We start from the raw sequence: 14,636 nt of genomic DNA, 5'->3' as shown, positions 1-14,636 counted from the left end.
TTAGCACAGTGCATGGTTATCTATTAAGCACTATCAAATAAATGGCAACTATTATTTTAAAAGGTATTTTTCAAAACTCTTCATCGAACGAAGTAATTTTATTAGTAGTATATCATCATGGATTTTTAGATTTCAATTTCTAGGGTAAATTAAAAACTGCAAAAAGGAAAAAGTATTATCCTATTAAGAATTAGTATACATGTGCACAACAGAAGTACACGAATAGGAGATATGATTTACACCTAAAATTTAAATTGTTTAGACCCCTTTTACACTGATATAATGTTTTATTACACCTTCTAAATTAGCAGCAAGCTTGAAAATATGAAATTGAGGAAAAATCATAAATAACAGCAAAATATTTAAAGATCTTAAAATTCTTCATCATTCTGATATGGTTTCTACACTATCCTCCTTTAGTCCTTCAGTCACCAAATGGATGACTTCAGAAGTAGTCACAATTGTTTTCTAAGTACTGTAGTACATGTAACAAATGCCTTAAATAGTCATTCATATTTTGTATTATTTAAGAAAGATCTGTAGTTTTTATATTATTTTGATATAATAACAGGTACTTGGTACATTTCCAAATATTTGTTGAAATCCTTTTGGATTCCAATCCTTTTCGGAAATCCTTAACAGGAAATGATCAACGTATGTCCCTAATGCAGTTTGTTTAAATATCTTGCATTTGGTGAAAAAATTTTAGTAAAATGAAAGTATTACTACGACAATTAGTATGAATCTTTAAAGCAATATTCTACATACATTCCTAATGCTCTTTTATTTCATAGCAATTTTTCTTCCAGTTAGGAATCAGAACCCCAATTCTCTAACATACTTATAAGGATGCTCTCAGGGAGAATTCAGACCTTCAGTACTGTTAATAAGTGTTTCACGGTAACAAACAAACTGTAGGATGTGTGAAAAGATTGACACCCTCTTTACTTCTTGCATCATTTTTCTACCAGTCCTAAAATCTGCGACAATGTCAGGAAGGAAAAACAGCTATGAATTACTTACTAAAATTTTGGACCATAGACATATAGGTTCATTACATAAGACACTATAAAATTACGAGCTATGTTTTTTTTTAAATGATGGTTCCACTTCAAAAGTACAATTAAATTTTTGGTCCAGAAACTGACCATAATTTATCATATTTAAAATGAACTGAGCTGTTTTTTTTTGCTAAACTAAACAACTATCAAAGACTAATGCTGAGATTAAGATTAGGATATTATTAAAATATTAAGTTAAAAACATTAAAATCTTTGCTTTCGTACAAACTTGGCCTACCTTACTTTCCCGGGAAACAGGCAGTCGCAATAATGAATCATTGCCTACATCTCCCATGAGGAAGTTTGTCAGGCTATCCAGGGGAATTTAAAAAAAAAAGAAATGGAAATAAACAAGTCATGACATTGCTCTGTCACAAGCTTTACATTCAACATGTCATCTTGGTTAAATTTTTTAAAATTAAGAACCTTAGAAATAAACTGCTAGGAATCTATCCACATAAACCACATAGTCACTTGCAAATGGATGTTGCTTCTAAACAGCTATAAACACCTCCAAATACACCAGTAAAGCAACACAGAATGTAGCTTTTCTGAAGTTGTGATAATATTTCATGCTAGTTAATACTTTACTTTGCATGTATGTACTGAATTATTGTGACATACTCTCAATGAGACATCTAGGCCCTAATTTCTTTAAATGACAGTCCTCTACTTACATATTTCCAAAGGTAAAGGCCAAGGTTTCAATGGAAGAAAACACTTCTCTGAAGAGATCATTTTTGTTTTCTTCATTTACTTCTGTGAAGTTCACAGCTTTAGGGAAAAGTTGGTTACAATAAATGAGGAGAAAATACTTTAAACTAGTTTTATACAAAGTCATTTAATCCCTTAAAAATCCATCACTACTACTAGAAGCATTAGAAGATTCAGAAACTGAAAAGCCTAATACACAAAATAAATATGATGTTCAAGTTCTTCATTAAAGAAATCATACAAAAGAATCACCTTGCATAAAAGTAGCCAGCATTCCAACCTGACTGCTCCACACATTGCATAATTTGACACATCTAAAAAGTGACTCAATGTGAAATCAATTGATCTTGAGTCATGCAGTCCATGTTACACCAGCCTTCTCTCATTAAGAGTGCTCCGTATTTTTTTCCCTTGCTTATTGCTTCACGGCATTTTTTAAAAACAGCTAAATGCACTGTTTAAGTCACTTAAGTCAATATGAAGTACATTTTCCACTACAAATTACCAATATTTGAAATCACATATACATTCGACATAGCATAAAACCTATATACAAAGCATACCAATTAAAAACACACAAAGCTTTAAAATTTTTAAATTCCTATTTATTTATACCCTTATTTCTTATAGGGTCTTGGGCTCTGAGGTCCATTTTAATTGATACATAGCTGTCTGTTTATCACAGGGACAGTCTAACATTTTGCATTTTGTTAAAATTATGAAACATAACCGAAAAAGGTTTCTTATCATAACTTCATCTGTATGCACCTTTCTTAAAAGCCCAGATACAATCTACAGAGACAAAATCTGAGGGTTGAATAGGTAAATTTTTTAAAGTAACTCATTCTACTCAGATTGAGTTTAAGGAGCAACCGGCTCCCTGTAACCCACCCTCCCTAGGATCCTTGCCAATAACTGGAAGGAGAGAAACCAAGTGGAGAGGAAGCTATCCTTTGTTTTAAAACATAGTTGTTCTTAAGCTTGCCTGCACATCAGAATTACTTATGCAGCTTTAGAAACAAAGTCTGAGTCCCACCACCAAAGATTCAGATTTCAGAGGCCTGGTGAAGCACATATATTTGTTCAAAAGCTCTCCCAGGTGATTCTAATGTGCAACTAGGGTTGAAAATGTTTCCTGGAAAGCCAGGATTCCTAAGCAGGGATGAATTAAACCTTAAGCCTGGAAGCCTCATGAAATTACAACCAAGATTTTACACGCCTTTGTAGATATGAGAGGGTAAGGTCCACACCTTTAATCAGATTCTTCTAAATACCCCTGATACAAACAAGAAGAAAAACTTAAAAACTGCCTTTGTAGATATGAGGGGGTAAGGTCCATACCTTTCATCAGATTCTTCCAAATATCCCTGATACAAACAAGAAGAAAAACTTAAGAACCGCCATAAATAATTTTTAAAATATTTTTTGATTTCTGCTCTGGTCAAGATGGAAAAACAGGCTTATATATCTGAAACAACTAAAAGAAATCTGTACAAATATACGACACAGCAGTTTTCATGACATTAGCTATCAGGCAACACAGAACAAAAATCCTAACAGAAAAGAAACAAACATGGTGAGCTCTACAACTGCCCCAAGCCTACTGCGTAATAACACACAAAGATTTCTAAGCAAAGGAAACTACCAGAGATAAAGAAGGTCATTTTATAATGATGGATTCAATTCATCAAGAGGACACAATCTTATACATTTATGCACCTAATAAACAACTTCAAAATGCATGAAGCAAAAACTAATAGAACTGAAATGACAAATTCACAACTACAGCCAGAGATTTCAAAAACCCTCTCTCAACAATTGACAGAACATGTAGACAGAAAATGAGTAAAGGATGTGAAAGCCTTCAACAATACTATCAGCCACCTTGACAAGACCGACATTTAAAGAACACTCTGCCCAATGACAGCAAAATACATGTTCTTTTCAAACACACACTGAATATTTACCAAGATGGACCATATTATGGGCCATAAAACAAGTCTCAATGGGTTTAAAAGGATTCAAGTCAGGTAAAGTATGTTCTGTGACTAGATGGAATTAAATTATAAAAATCTCTGGAAGAATCCTCAAATATTAGGAAACTAACACACTTCTAAATAAACCATGGATCAAAGAAGAAAAAGGGAAATTAGAAAGTATTTTGAATACAATGAAAATGAAAACACAACATATAAATATTGGTGAAGGTGGTGGCAGAGAGGCACAGAAGGGAGGGATGACAAAGGGACATGCATTACCTGGATTGTGATGGTTTCACAAGAGTATGCATATCAAAATTGATCAAACTGTACCCTTAATTTAAATATGTGCAGTTTATTTTAAGTCAATTATACCTCAATAATGCTGTTTTTAAAACTGCACTTGAAAGTAGACTTTAAATGTAATTTATAATGTAATACCAACAAAAATGTAAAGCCTACTCCTATTTCCCAACTTTAACCTGTTAGACTTTAAAGAAAAAAATACTTTATAACACTTTGCAAAATTCTATAATTATTCTTCTTTTCCTATAAATGTATTTTTCAAAGCACTAAACATGACTGTGAGATAACTGTAAGTAGTGAAATAATTCTAAGTAGCAAAAAGACAATTATTTAAACCATCTTCAATCGTTATCTTCATCCCTACTCAAATGAGGTTACAGCCATCTAATGAAAATTCCTATTACGGCCCTTGCCTCTACTTCAAAACAGCTCTAACAGCTCTATACTTCTAATATCCTTTCATTTTTTTGCTCCTGTCCAGTGTTTCAAAGAAAAGTCTTTGGCTCCTTTCCAATAATAAATCTTCCCATTCTCTCCCGCATTCTCCAAAACCCTTACCACCATTACTCCTCCCTCATAACTTCACTATCTCCTACTAACTGACATTTTTTCTTGTGCTACTAACAACATAACCAAATCTTTTCTACAGGAAAAAAATTAAATTTACCATATTTCTTCTTAAAGTTACCATCCTATCTAATTCAGCATTTCTTTACTACTAAAACTTTATAAATAGATAATGACAATTCACCAGGATTTGGCTTTTCATCCAGTTTAATGGTTAGCAGGGGTTGGAAAACATTTTCTGTAAAGGGCAAGATAGTGAATATTTTAGACTTTTCAGGCTATACAATCTGTTGCAACTATTCAACTCTGTATAAAGTAGCCAAACATAAACAAATAAGAGTAGTTGTTTCTGATAAAACTTTATTTACAGAAACAGGCAGCAGGCCAGATTTGGCCCACTGGTAGTAGTTTGTGCACCCCTGGTTAAAAGGATGGGTTCCAAAGCCAGTCTGCCTAGGTTAAATCCTAAATCTGCCTCTTAACGAGGTTAAGTAACTTAACTGCTCTGTTCTTCAGTTTCCTCATTTATAAAATGGGGATAATATGTATTTTGAGAAACACTGTGAAGATTTAATGAACTTAGAACAGAGCTTGTTACATAGAAAATGCTCAATAAATGTTAGTTATTTTCACTCAATACCACTGAACAACACTGTCAACAATAACCTCCAACTGTTTTAGTCAAACTTGGAAGTCTTTTTCCTTCTAAGTTTTCATCCTACTTCACTGTTCTGCAACTCTGAACAACTCTACCACTTCATACATATGCAACCTTGGACAAATCACTCTATGTCCCAGCTTTCTTATCTGCAAAATGGGAGTTGATATAATAATAATTTGCTGTGAAGATTAATGGGTAATCCATGTAAAGAGCTTAACAGCATCTGGCATACAGTAAGTACATCCTCAATATATTATGTCAGCTATTATTAATACAAATATTAACCATTTCCCTCTATCTTGAAGCATTTTGCTTAGAAGCAATACATTATAGCAACTAGAAAATGCAAGGCTTCAGAGTTTCAAACCTGAGTTTAAATCTGACCCTTACCACTTCCTGTGTTACTCTGGATACATCACCTAACTTCAATTTCCCCATACGTAAAATGGCGTGTTACTGAAAGGAACAACTGAGAAAACAAATGTAAAACACCTAGGGTACAGTGCTTGGTATTTAGTAAATATGAGCACCCCCATATCCTACATCTGATCCGTGCTTCATACAGTTGTTTCCACTCAGCCGGCAGTTCTCATCTTGGCCTTCTTCTCTATGCATTACCCCCAGAGAATCTCATCCACTTTCAATACCTTTAACGGAATGAATCCTTAAACTACCTGTCTAGTTTTACCCTCTGAGCTCCAGACCCATATTTTCGATGGTCTGTTTGATACATTCCTCCCCCTATTTCCCAATCTTTACCCACCAGCACTGCAATCTCAACATGTATTAAACTGAGCTCTCATCTCTTCCTATCTACTCTGCCCCTCAAACCTACTCTCTTCCGTACATTCCTTAGCTCATTAGTTTTGCTTCCAAAATGCCTCAAACTTTTTTTTCTTTCTTTCCATTCCCGTTGACACTGACTTAGTTCAAAGGCCATGTTTTACTTCTAGTTTGGACTATTTACCAACCTGCCAAGTGGCCTCTCTGTCTCCACTCTCTCCCCTCTACTAGCTGACCTTCGAAATCAAATCAAGATTTTGCTTAAAGTTTAAATAATTGTCTCCCTTGGGTTCCCTATTAAGTCACGACAATGAGCACATTTATACCTCTTTAAGAAAACACATGAATAGCTTTCATACATATAACCTATTAGAACAGCAACTTTCAAACCGTTTTACCACAACCTTCGGTAAGAAATACATATCACATCATGACCAAGTATACCATATACACATAATAGTTATCAGTTACATAACACCTACAAAGTTTCTGAAATATCCTTAAGTCTTATACAATGAGTGTTACACTCTGATTTTTCTTTTCTATTCTCTTTCATATTTTAAAATGCTGGTTACAATTCACTAACTCGATGTTATAAATCAAAAGCCAAAGTTTGAAAACCACCAAATTAAAAGATATAATGGAAGAAAATTTTCACCATTTGCACAGGGAAAATTCCTTAGGGAGAAAAACAAAACAAAAGCTACAAGATTTATAAACTGAAAACTTCACATTGCTTCTGAGAAACAAAAAAAGACAACCTGAAGAACTTAAATGCATACCATATTCTCAGATAGAAATGCTAAGTATATAAATTCTCCTTAATTTTATTTATAAATTTAATTATAAATTAACTATAATTTATACATTCATAAACTTAACTATAAATTAATTTATAAATTTACATATTTAACTCAAATCACCCTCAAAATACCAATAGGTATTTTCTGGAACTAGACAAGCCAATTCAAACATCTTGATGGAAAAATAAAATCCTGAACAAGAAGAGTAATGGAAAGAGAAGCTACCCCAACCAGACACTAAAACATACTATAAAACCACAATGAAGACAGTATGGTACTGGCACATAACTAAACAAATCAAGGGGACAGAATAAGGTCCAGAAATAAATATATGTGACAATTTAGTGTGTTTATGATAAAGAGGGCATCTCAAACCGATGGGGAAAATACGAATTATTCAATAAATTAGCTAGAAACATAGATACTCTAGAATGTATCAAAGATTTAAATTTAATAAATAACACCATGAAAACATTAGAAGAAAAAACAGTGGAGAATGCTACTATAATCTCCAAGCAGGGAAATCCTTCCCTAATACTCAAAAAGCATACGAAAGGCACATAAAACATTGAGATAGAAATGCAAAATAAAACAAAATACCATAAGCAAATCAAAAGATAAAAAAACAAACTAAAGAAAATCTGCAACTTATATCAAAGATTAAGGGCTAATTTCACTTATATGAAGTTTCTATAAATCAAAACTAAAAAAAGACCAACTATCAATAAACAGTCAAGTCACATAAAAGGATGTGCAAATGACTCTGCAACATATTAAAAGATACTCAACTGTACTCAAAATGAGGCAAATGCAAATCAAATCTATACTGAGATACCAGTTTTTACTATCAGATTGGATAACAAAGTTTGGTAACCAGCTTTGTTGGCAAAGGGGTAGGAAATCAGCTTCTTCAGCACGGCTATCAGAAGGACAGAACCTCTACAGAGGGCGTTTAGCAATATACAAAATATAAATAGGGCGTTTAGCAATATACAAAATATAAATGCACATACGCTCTGTTCCAGTAACTACCCACCTAGAAATATACAGGGCTATTCATTGAAGCACTGTTTGTAACCCAAAAAAACTGGAAACAATCCAAACATCTATTAGTAGTGAACTGGTTAAATTAATTATAGTACATCAGTATGATGGATTATCATGCAGCTTTGAAAAAACAAAACAAATAACAACAAAAGAAGACGACTTTTTATATACAAATAACTCAGAACAATGAGCAAGGAACAGAATGCTACCCTTTGTGTAGAGAAGAGAACATATTGTGTTTGCTTCTATATGTGTATAATGTCTCTGGAAAGATACAGTAATAGCTGTTGCTTATCTAGGGAAAGGAATGGTGGCTAAGGTCTGAGGTAGAAAGACACTTCACTGTTTGAATACTCTTTTATACCGTTTGCACTATGAATCACGTGAATGAATTGCCTATTAAAAAATTAAGCTTCAAAACAGAAAGAAAACATGAGGCATCTACAATTTTGGATACATAATTAAAGCTTATTTTTCTTTTTTGTTTCCAATTTTTAAATATAGGGCAAAATACAAATCATGAAAAACCTTAAAAATGGTCCTTTTAAATTATATTACAAATAAGATTTACCAGAATACTTCTAAATGATGAAAACACAAATACTAAGTACACAATAAATTACTGAGAGCTACGATGCCTTCATCTACTTCACAAATAAGCTGTATCTCTCTTACCATATTGCAAATATTTTGTAAGACTGAACTTCCTGCTTGGAAACAAGAGGAGACACAGGAAATACAAATCACTATTAGAATGAATGGGGGAAAGCTAAGGATTCTTCTTTTAAAGTTATTAAAAGGTAAATTCTACATTTAAAATAAAAAATAAGAGATGTTAAAAGATTCCAAGTTTATTCCAATGCGCTTATTCTTATTATGCATAGGAAGTGGATAGATTTCATGCATTCAAACCTGCAGCAGCACAAATAAGGTTATACCTCCCTGATCTAAAGTTATTACTCTGTATATGTTATTTTTTAATGGTTTGGTATGTTTGCAAAATGCATCTGACAGTTGCAAGATCTCCAAAGCAAGTCAGGCTACCACTGTTTTTTAAATGTAATTAGGAGGTTAAGACAAAATGATCACATTCCTGACAGCTTTCTGATCATAATATACAATAGTTTTTAAGTTTTCCTCTTTAATATAGAAGTAAAAGTGTACATTTGTTAAGTTTTTTGAAAACATGAAAGTAGACAGCGTATCCAAAACATTTAGATTGCCACAAGACAGACATTCAAAAATGGTTTCTACCTCCCCCTTGCCTTTCCAGGGTTTGAAAACAAAATTACCATTCAATGAAAGAATTAAATAAGCTCCAATTTGACATCAATTTTCCAGGTTACTGAATATTTTTCATTTGGGTTATCAATGATATTTTTACATGGCCTCAACAATAAGATGGGGGGTGGTTTATTTAAAAACTTAAACTTACACCAAAGAAAACACAATTTTTAAAGTTTTCTAGCATCATGGAGTCCTACTGAAACAGAGTAAGTTCCCCAACAACGAAGTAAGTTTTAAAATTTCATCCAACAAAAAAGTAAAATCGTAACAATAATTCCAAGAGTAAAGACAGTCTTAGAGGGAAATAATACTCAAAAGATTGCTTTACCTCAAAGAAAAAAAGATCTATAAGGCAGCTGAGAGGCCACTTTCTTCAAGTCTGTTTCTGGAATGTGGACATCAACAGACACACTCCTTCCCCAGGACATCCTGACTGCACACAATAGCTACTGACAACAATTGAATGAACTGTGGTGCTATTTCCAAGCATGGAAATTTTACTATCTACAGACACAAATTTCCCTAACTTAAGTTAAATTGCACTTACAAACAATCTATTTTAAAACAAATTTGGTTACTAAGCATTTTTAAGAGGCACAACAGAAGCTATCCATTTTGAAGCCATCTACATTTTTTTCAGTGCTTGAAATACAGAAAAAAGAGAACCATGCAAACATGATTAATCTACATAAAAAGTAGAGAAGGCAGTTCTTAAGTATATGGACTATATTTTATTGACAAGGTTTTTATTTTCTCTTCCTGCCTCATTCCCTTGACACTTGCCCTTTGCCCTCTCTACATGTGAGTATGTTCATTAATCACATCCTGTTCTTCACATCCAGAGTTCTCATACAAGCACCCTTTATCACTCTAACCCGGTTAATGCCCACCTGACCTTTGAGACTCAGGACAGGTAGTCCCTCTGCCCAAAGAAGCCTTTCGTTTCCTTACTCAACCCATGGTGACTCACTTTTGTTAAACATTTTAATTCATATTACCTATCAGATTGACATTTAACACTGACAATCACTTCCTAGAATATGACACTTTTAAAATTCCATAACATCTTTCTCCAGATCATCTCCCTAATTCTTTAGTGTTTTTCAGGTTCCTCTATCTTCTCTCTGTCCCTGGGATCTCACACTCAGTCCTCTACTTAGTTTGCACACTCTGAGTTGGTGTCATCCTCTTGCATCACCACCCAGAGACCAACACTCAAGTCCACGTGCTCAACTCCAAACTTCAACTTAATCCCTAACATTCAACCTGTCCTATGTCCCCTCTTCTGTGACAAGCACATTCCACAACTACCACACCCCAGCTTCTGCCTTAAATCAGACTATTAACCCTCATCTAGCCCATTATTTCTAACAATCTCCTAACTGAGCTCCCTGGTTCCAGTCACATTCTTCTCAATCTTTATATAATCTTCACCCTCAATCTTTATATAATGCAGCCTAGGATAACAGATTCTAACAATTTTTGGTGGCAAATCATTTCTTCAAAGGATAATGTCCCAATTCTTACTTCTTTTAGCACATGTAATATATATACACACACATATATATATATACACATATACATACACATATATGATAAACTTATTTTCCAATTTTAGTTTCATTTTTCCACATTTGAAAATAAGGTCCCAATTAAGTCTTCTTTTTCTCCATTTGTTTCCCTCCTTTAAGTGGAATAACTACAAATGGCCATTTTCCAGCACCAACTGTCCTCAGATAACAAAGACTTTTTGTACCCTAATAACCTACTTCAAAAGAGCATACATTCTTTCAAAAACTCAAAAATTGTAAACCACAGTTGTTCAGTTCATTTCAGTTAGCATTTTTAGAGTGTTTCCTGCCAAATAAAGTTTTAATTTTTAAAAGAAAGAGAATTTTAGGTGTGACTCAGTGGGGATATTTAAATACCAAAGTGTATATAACTCCTACTGATACACATCATATAGATGCCAAGAGAGATGGTTCTATAACCATTATAAATGAAAATGTATCACCTGGATCCTTTTTGCCCATGCCAACCCACTGTTAATATTATCTTTCTTACCTTTCACTTTTGCAGCAAGCATTTCTGCAGCATTTTGAAGATCAACAGAATTGAGGTTCTGATGTTTATTCATTACAGACTTTAAAACACGAAGAAGTTCGTCCAGACGTATATGAATGACTTCTTTAAAACAGTCTTAAGAAAAAAAAAATTTTTTTTAATTTGTTAAGTCAACCATTTTGAAGCACATTTCAGGTAGAAGCAGTGGCTCCACAACTTTTGCCTACTGTATGTTCACTTTTATTTTCACTACTGCAATTATATGTAACTTATTTAGCCTTCAAAAATCCATAGTCATTTTAATTCATTAAAGATTTCAAAGTCACTCACAGTCATGGTCAACTTAGCACTACCTTTTTCAGTTTTCTCAGTCTAAATGTGCTCTCCAGATTTCCCTTGAGGCAACTTTACAAGTTTTTCCTGTCTTACAGTTTTTACTATAATATACTTTTTAATATATATGGTAACAGAGTTAAAGCCCTATAATGCCTGATATATTAACTAATATTAAATAGCACTTACATGTTAAGTTTCTACGTAAGAATTGACTCTTTGCATTAAGATATTAGAAATGAGCAACTCACAGGCATATATATAAGGACCACCACCTGACCTGCACATCTTTAAAACTGTGATATAATTTACATACAATAAAATGCATAGATCTTTATATGGTTCAATGAAATTTTGTACTTTTTAGAAAAATTGAACTAATTGCCAATGATGAAAAATTAGGGCATCATTACAAAAGCTCCAGACTTATGCCTACTCTTGAAAAATCAAAATCTGGTTATACCAGGCCCACATCCTCCTTGGCCACAAGCAGCTGAAACAGAGCAGTACTGCTCTCTTAGGTGTGCTTCTTTCCCAGTCCCTTCCTGCCCAGCCCTAGTCTGCTCTACCCATTTTACAGCAGCCCTGGTCAGAAGGACACAGACAACGTTTTATAACCCCTGGAAATAAGGTGACCATATAATTTATCTTCCAAACCAAAATACTCTAGCAAGAGAAAAGGTGGGTACTACTCATAATCATGCCAGCAAACAGGCATATCCCTGGATCACCATCCCAGGCAAACCAGAAAGTATAGTCATCCAAACCTGTAAAACCCATGAAGTAGGAACTTCCCCAGTGGTCCAGTGGTAAAGAATCCGCCTCCCAACGCAGGGGACGTGAGTTCAACTCCTGGTCGGGGAACTAAGATACCCACATGCCGTGGGGCAACTAAGCCCACACGCCACAACTACTGAGCCTGCGTGCCACAACTAGAGAGAAGCCCACACGCTGCAACGAAGAGCCCACATGCCACAATGAAGAGCCCACGTGCCGCAACAAAGACCCGACACAGCCAAAAACAAAGAAATAAATAATTTTTTTAAAAACCCTGAAGTAATCCTCAAAAGTTTGAAAAGACAACCACCTGAAATACAATACTCTGATGTAATGTTCACTTCTGTAACCTTACACATAGCACTAGTGTTTAACAATGGCACATTTATTAAGTGCTTCCTATGTACCAGGCACTGTTAAAAGCACTTAAAACCTATTATCTCATTTAATTTTCACATCATTTCTATTAAGTAGATGATTTTTTAAATCTCCATCGTACAGATGAGAAAACTGAGGCAAACCTAAGTTTACCAAGTCAGAATTTGAACCCAGAGAGTATAATTCTAGAAGCTAAGCTCTTAATACTGTCTCCCTATCGAAAGAGCTTAAAAAACAATCAAAAACATTTCTTAAAAGAGCGTTTTAGGGCTTCCCTGGTGGCTCAGTGGTTGAGAGTCCGCCTGCTAGTGCAGGGGACGCGGGTTCGAGCCCTGGTCTGGGGGGATCCCACATGCCGCGGAGCAACTAGGCCCGTGGTCCACTACTGCTGAGCCTGCGCGTCTGGAGCCTGTGCTCCTCAACAAGAGAGGCAGCGATAGTGAGGGGCCCACGCACTGCGATGAAGGGTGGCCCCCGCTTGCCGCAGCTAGAGAGGGCCCTCGCGCAGAAACGAAGACCCAACACAGCAAAATAAATTAATTAATTAATAAAAACTCCTACCCCCAACATCAAAAAAAAAGAGTAAGATGCTGATTTAAATTAAAAAACAAATGTTTTATAATTATGCAATTTTTTCCCAGAAATGTTAAAAGATAATCACTAGAAAAATTGTCTAACAAAAACAAGTAATTCTATCATCTATCAAATATTCCATTCATTAACAGCATTATCAAGAGAGAGAAATAAGTAGTATAAGAGAAGCAGGCAAGGTGAGTGCAAGGTGGGGAGCTGGGTATATTAGGGCAAAGAGTATCCCAGGAAGGGGTAAAGAAAGAATAGTTCAGGTAGTGATGGAAGGAGAGAGAATAGAGTGCCTTCAGGAAAAAATCCAACTCATTCATGCAAAAGCTTTAATAATAGAAAAAGAAACACAGGCGATTAGGTGCTGGCTTAAGCAGCTTTGGAAGTGACTGGAGTCTGTAAGATTAAAGGCAAAGGAAATGCACATAAGCACTGTACTCTAGTTGATAAAGTGTTTTCAACGAAGATTCAGGTTAAAAATGTTGATATTGCTATGCATGTATCCTGGAAGTGAATAACTAGGTAACTGGATGGTGGATGGTGGGAGCCAGGAACCTCACTGTTGGAATGGAAATTTACAAATAAGCAGGGAGAGGAGGCTATAATGATCCATGTGGTGATAGATTAGAGTTGGATACTTCTGTAAGAATTCGTATTTAGTTTATCATAGATATAGGTGGCTAGAAATATTTATAGATGTGTGTATATATACAGGTTAGTACACATACATATATTTCTTTTCTTCATCAGGTGAAAGGGCCTAAAAGAAATGATGCCCCAGTAGCAACAAACATACCTAGCACCCTGATCTTGGCTTCTAATACCATTCTCCAATAAAAGGAACCAGGGCTCCTTAGAGAAATGGCTGGTTCTAGGACTGTGTCAGGAAATACACAAGATGAGTTAGGAGCATCTTGTAATGCCAGAAAGTAAGAGCTTAAAAAAAAAAAAAAACCCTCACATTGAAGAGTGTATGCCAAGGGTGCACAGGAACCAACTGAAAGACCTCCCAATGGCCAAAGGTGGAAAAATCTGAGCAATAAATTTAAAAAGTAGCACTGGATTATAACTCAAAGTATAAAGTAAATATCCATGAGTCCATATTGATACAAATAAATGTCTGAATAAATTAATAAATGGAAGGAAAGAGACAACTCTCTTGTATAAAAGAATTCCTAATAATTTATATAGATATTTTGTCCTCAAGGAGGTGAAGCATGTGCACAGTGACTTCCTTCCAAAGAGTACAACATGGAAAGGGGGACGAAAAGATTAAACTAAACAAACTTGACAA

The 14,636-nt window shown here is 34.7% G+C and overlaps 1 protein-coding gene across 2 annotated transcripts in view; it reads right to left on the bottom strand.

The window, feature by feature from the left end:
* The window catches only part of ARHGAP29 (Rho GTPase activating protein 29), a 74,607-nt gene that overhangs the window by 31,759 nt on the left and 28,212 nt on the right, over positions 1–14,636 (bottom strand). For both annotated transcript variants that reach the window (XM_029227717.1, XM_029227716.1), the window contains exons 3-5: positions 11,273–11,407; positions 1,739–1,835; positions 1,300–1,372 (exon numbers count right to left, since the gene is read on the bottom strand). In XM_029227717.1, the coding sequence (XP_029083550.1) occupies positions 1,300–1,372; positions 1,739–1,835; positions 11,273–11,407 (305 nt within the window). The remainder of the gene's footprint in view (positions 1–1,299; positions 1,373–1,738; positions 1,836–11,272; positions 11,408–14,636) is intronic.

The sequence above is a fragment of the Monodon monoceros genome, unplaced genomic scaffold (genome assembly GCF_005190385.1).
Source record: "Monodon monoceros isolate NGI ecotype Baffin Bay Population unplaced genomic scaffold, NGI_Narwhal_1 Super_Scaffold_18, whole genome shotgun sequence".
Classification (NCBI taxonomy): domain Eukaryota; kingdom Metazoa; phylum Chordata; class Mammalia; order Artiodactyla; family Monodontidae; genus Monodon; species Monodon monoceros.
The sequence above is the reverse complement of the archived record's forward strand: the minus strand, read 5'-3'. Positions and strand labels throughout refer to the sequence as shown.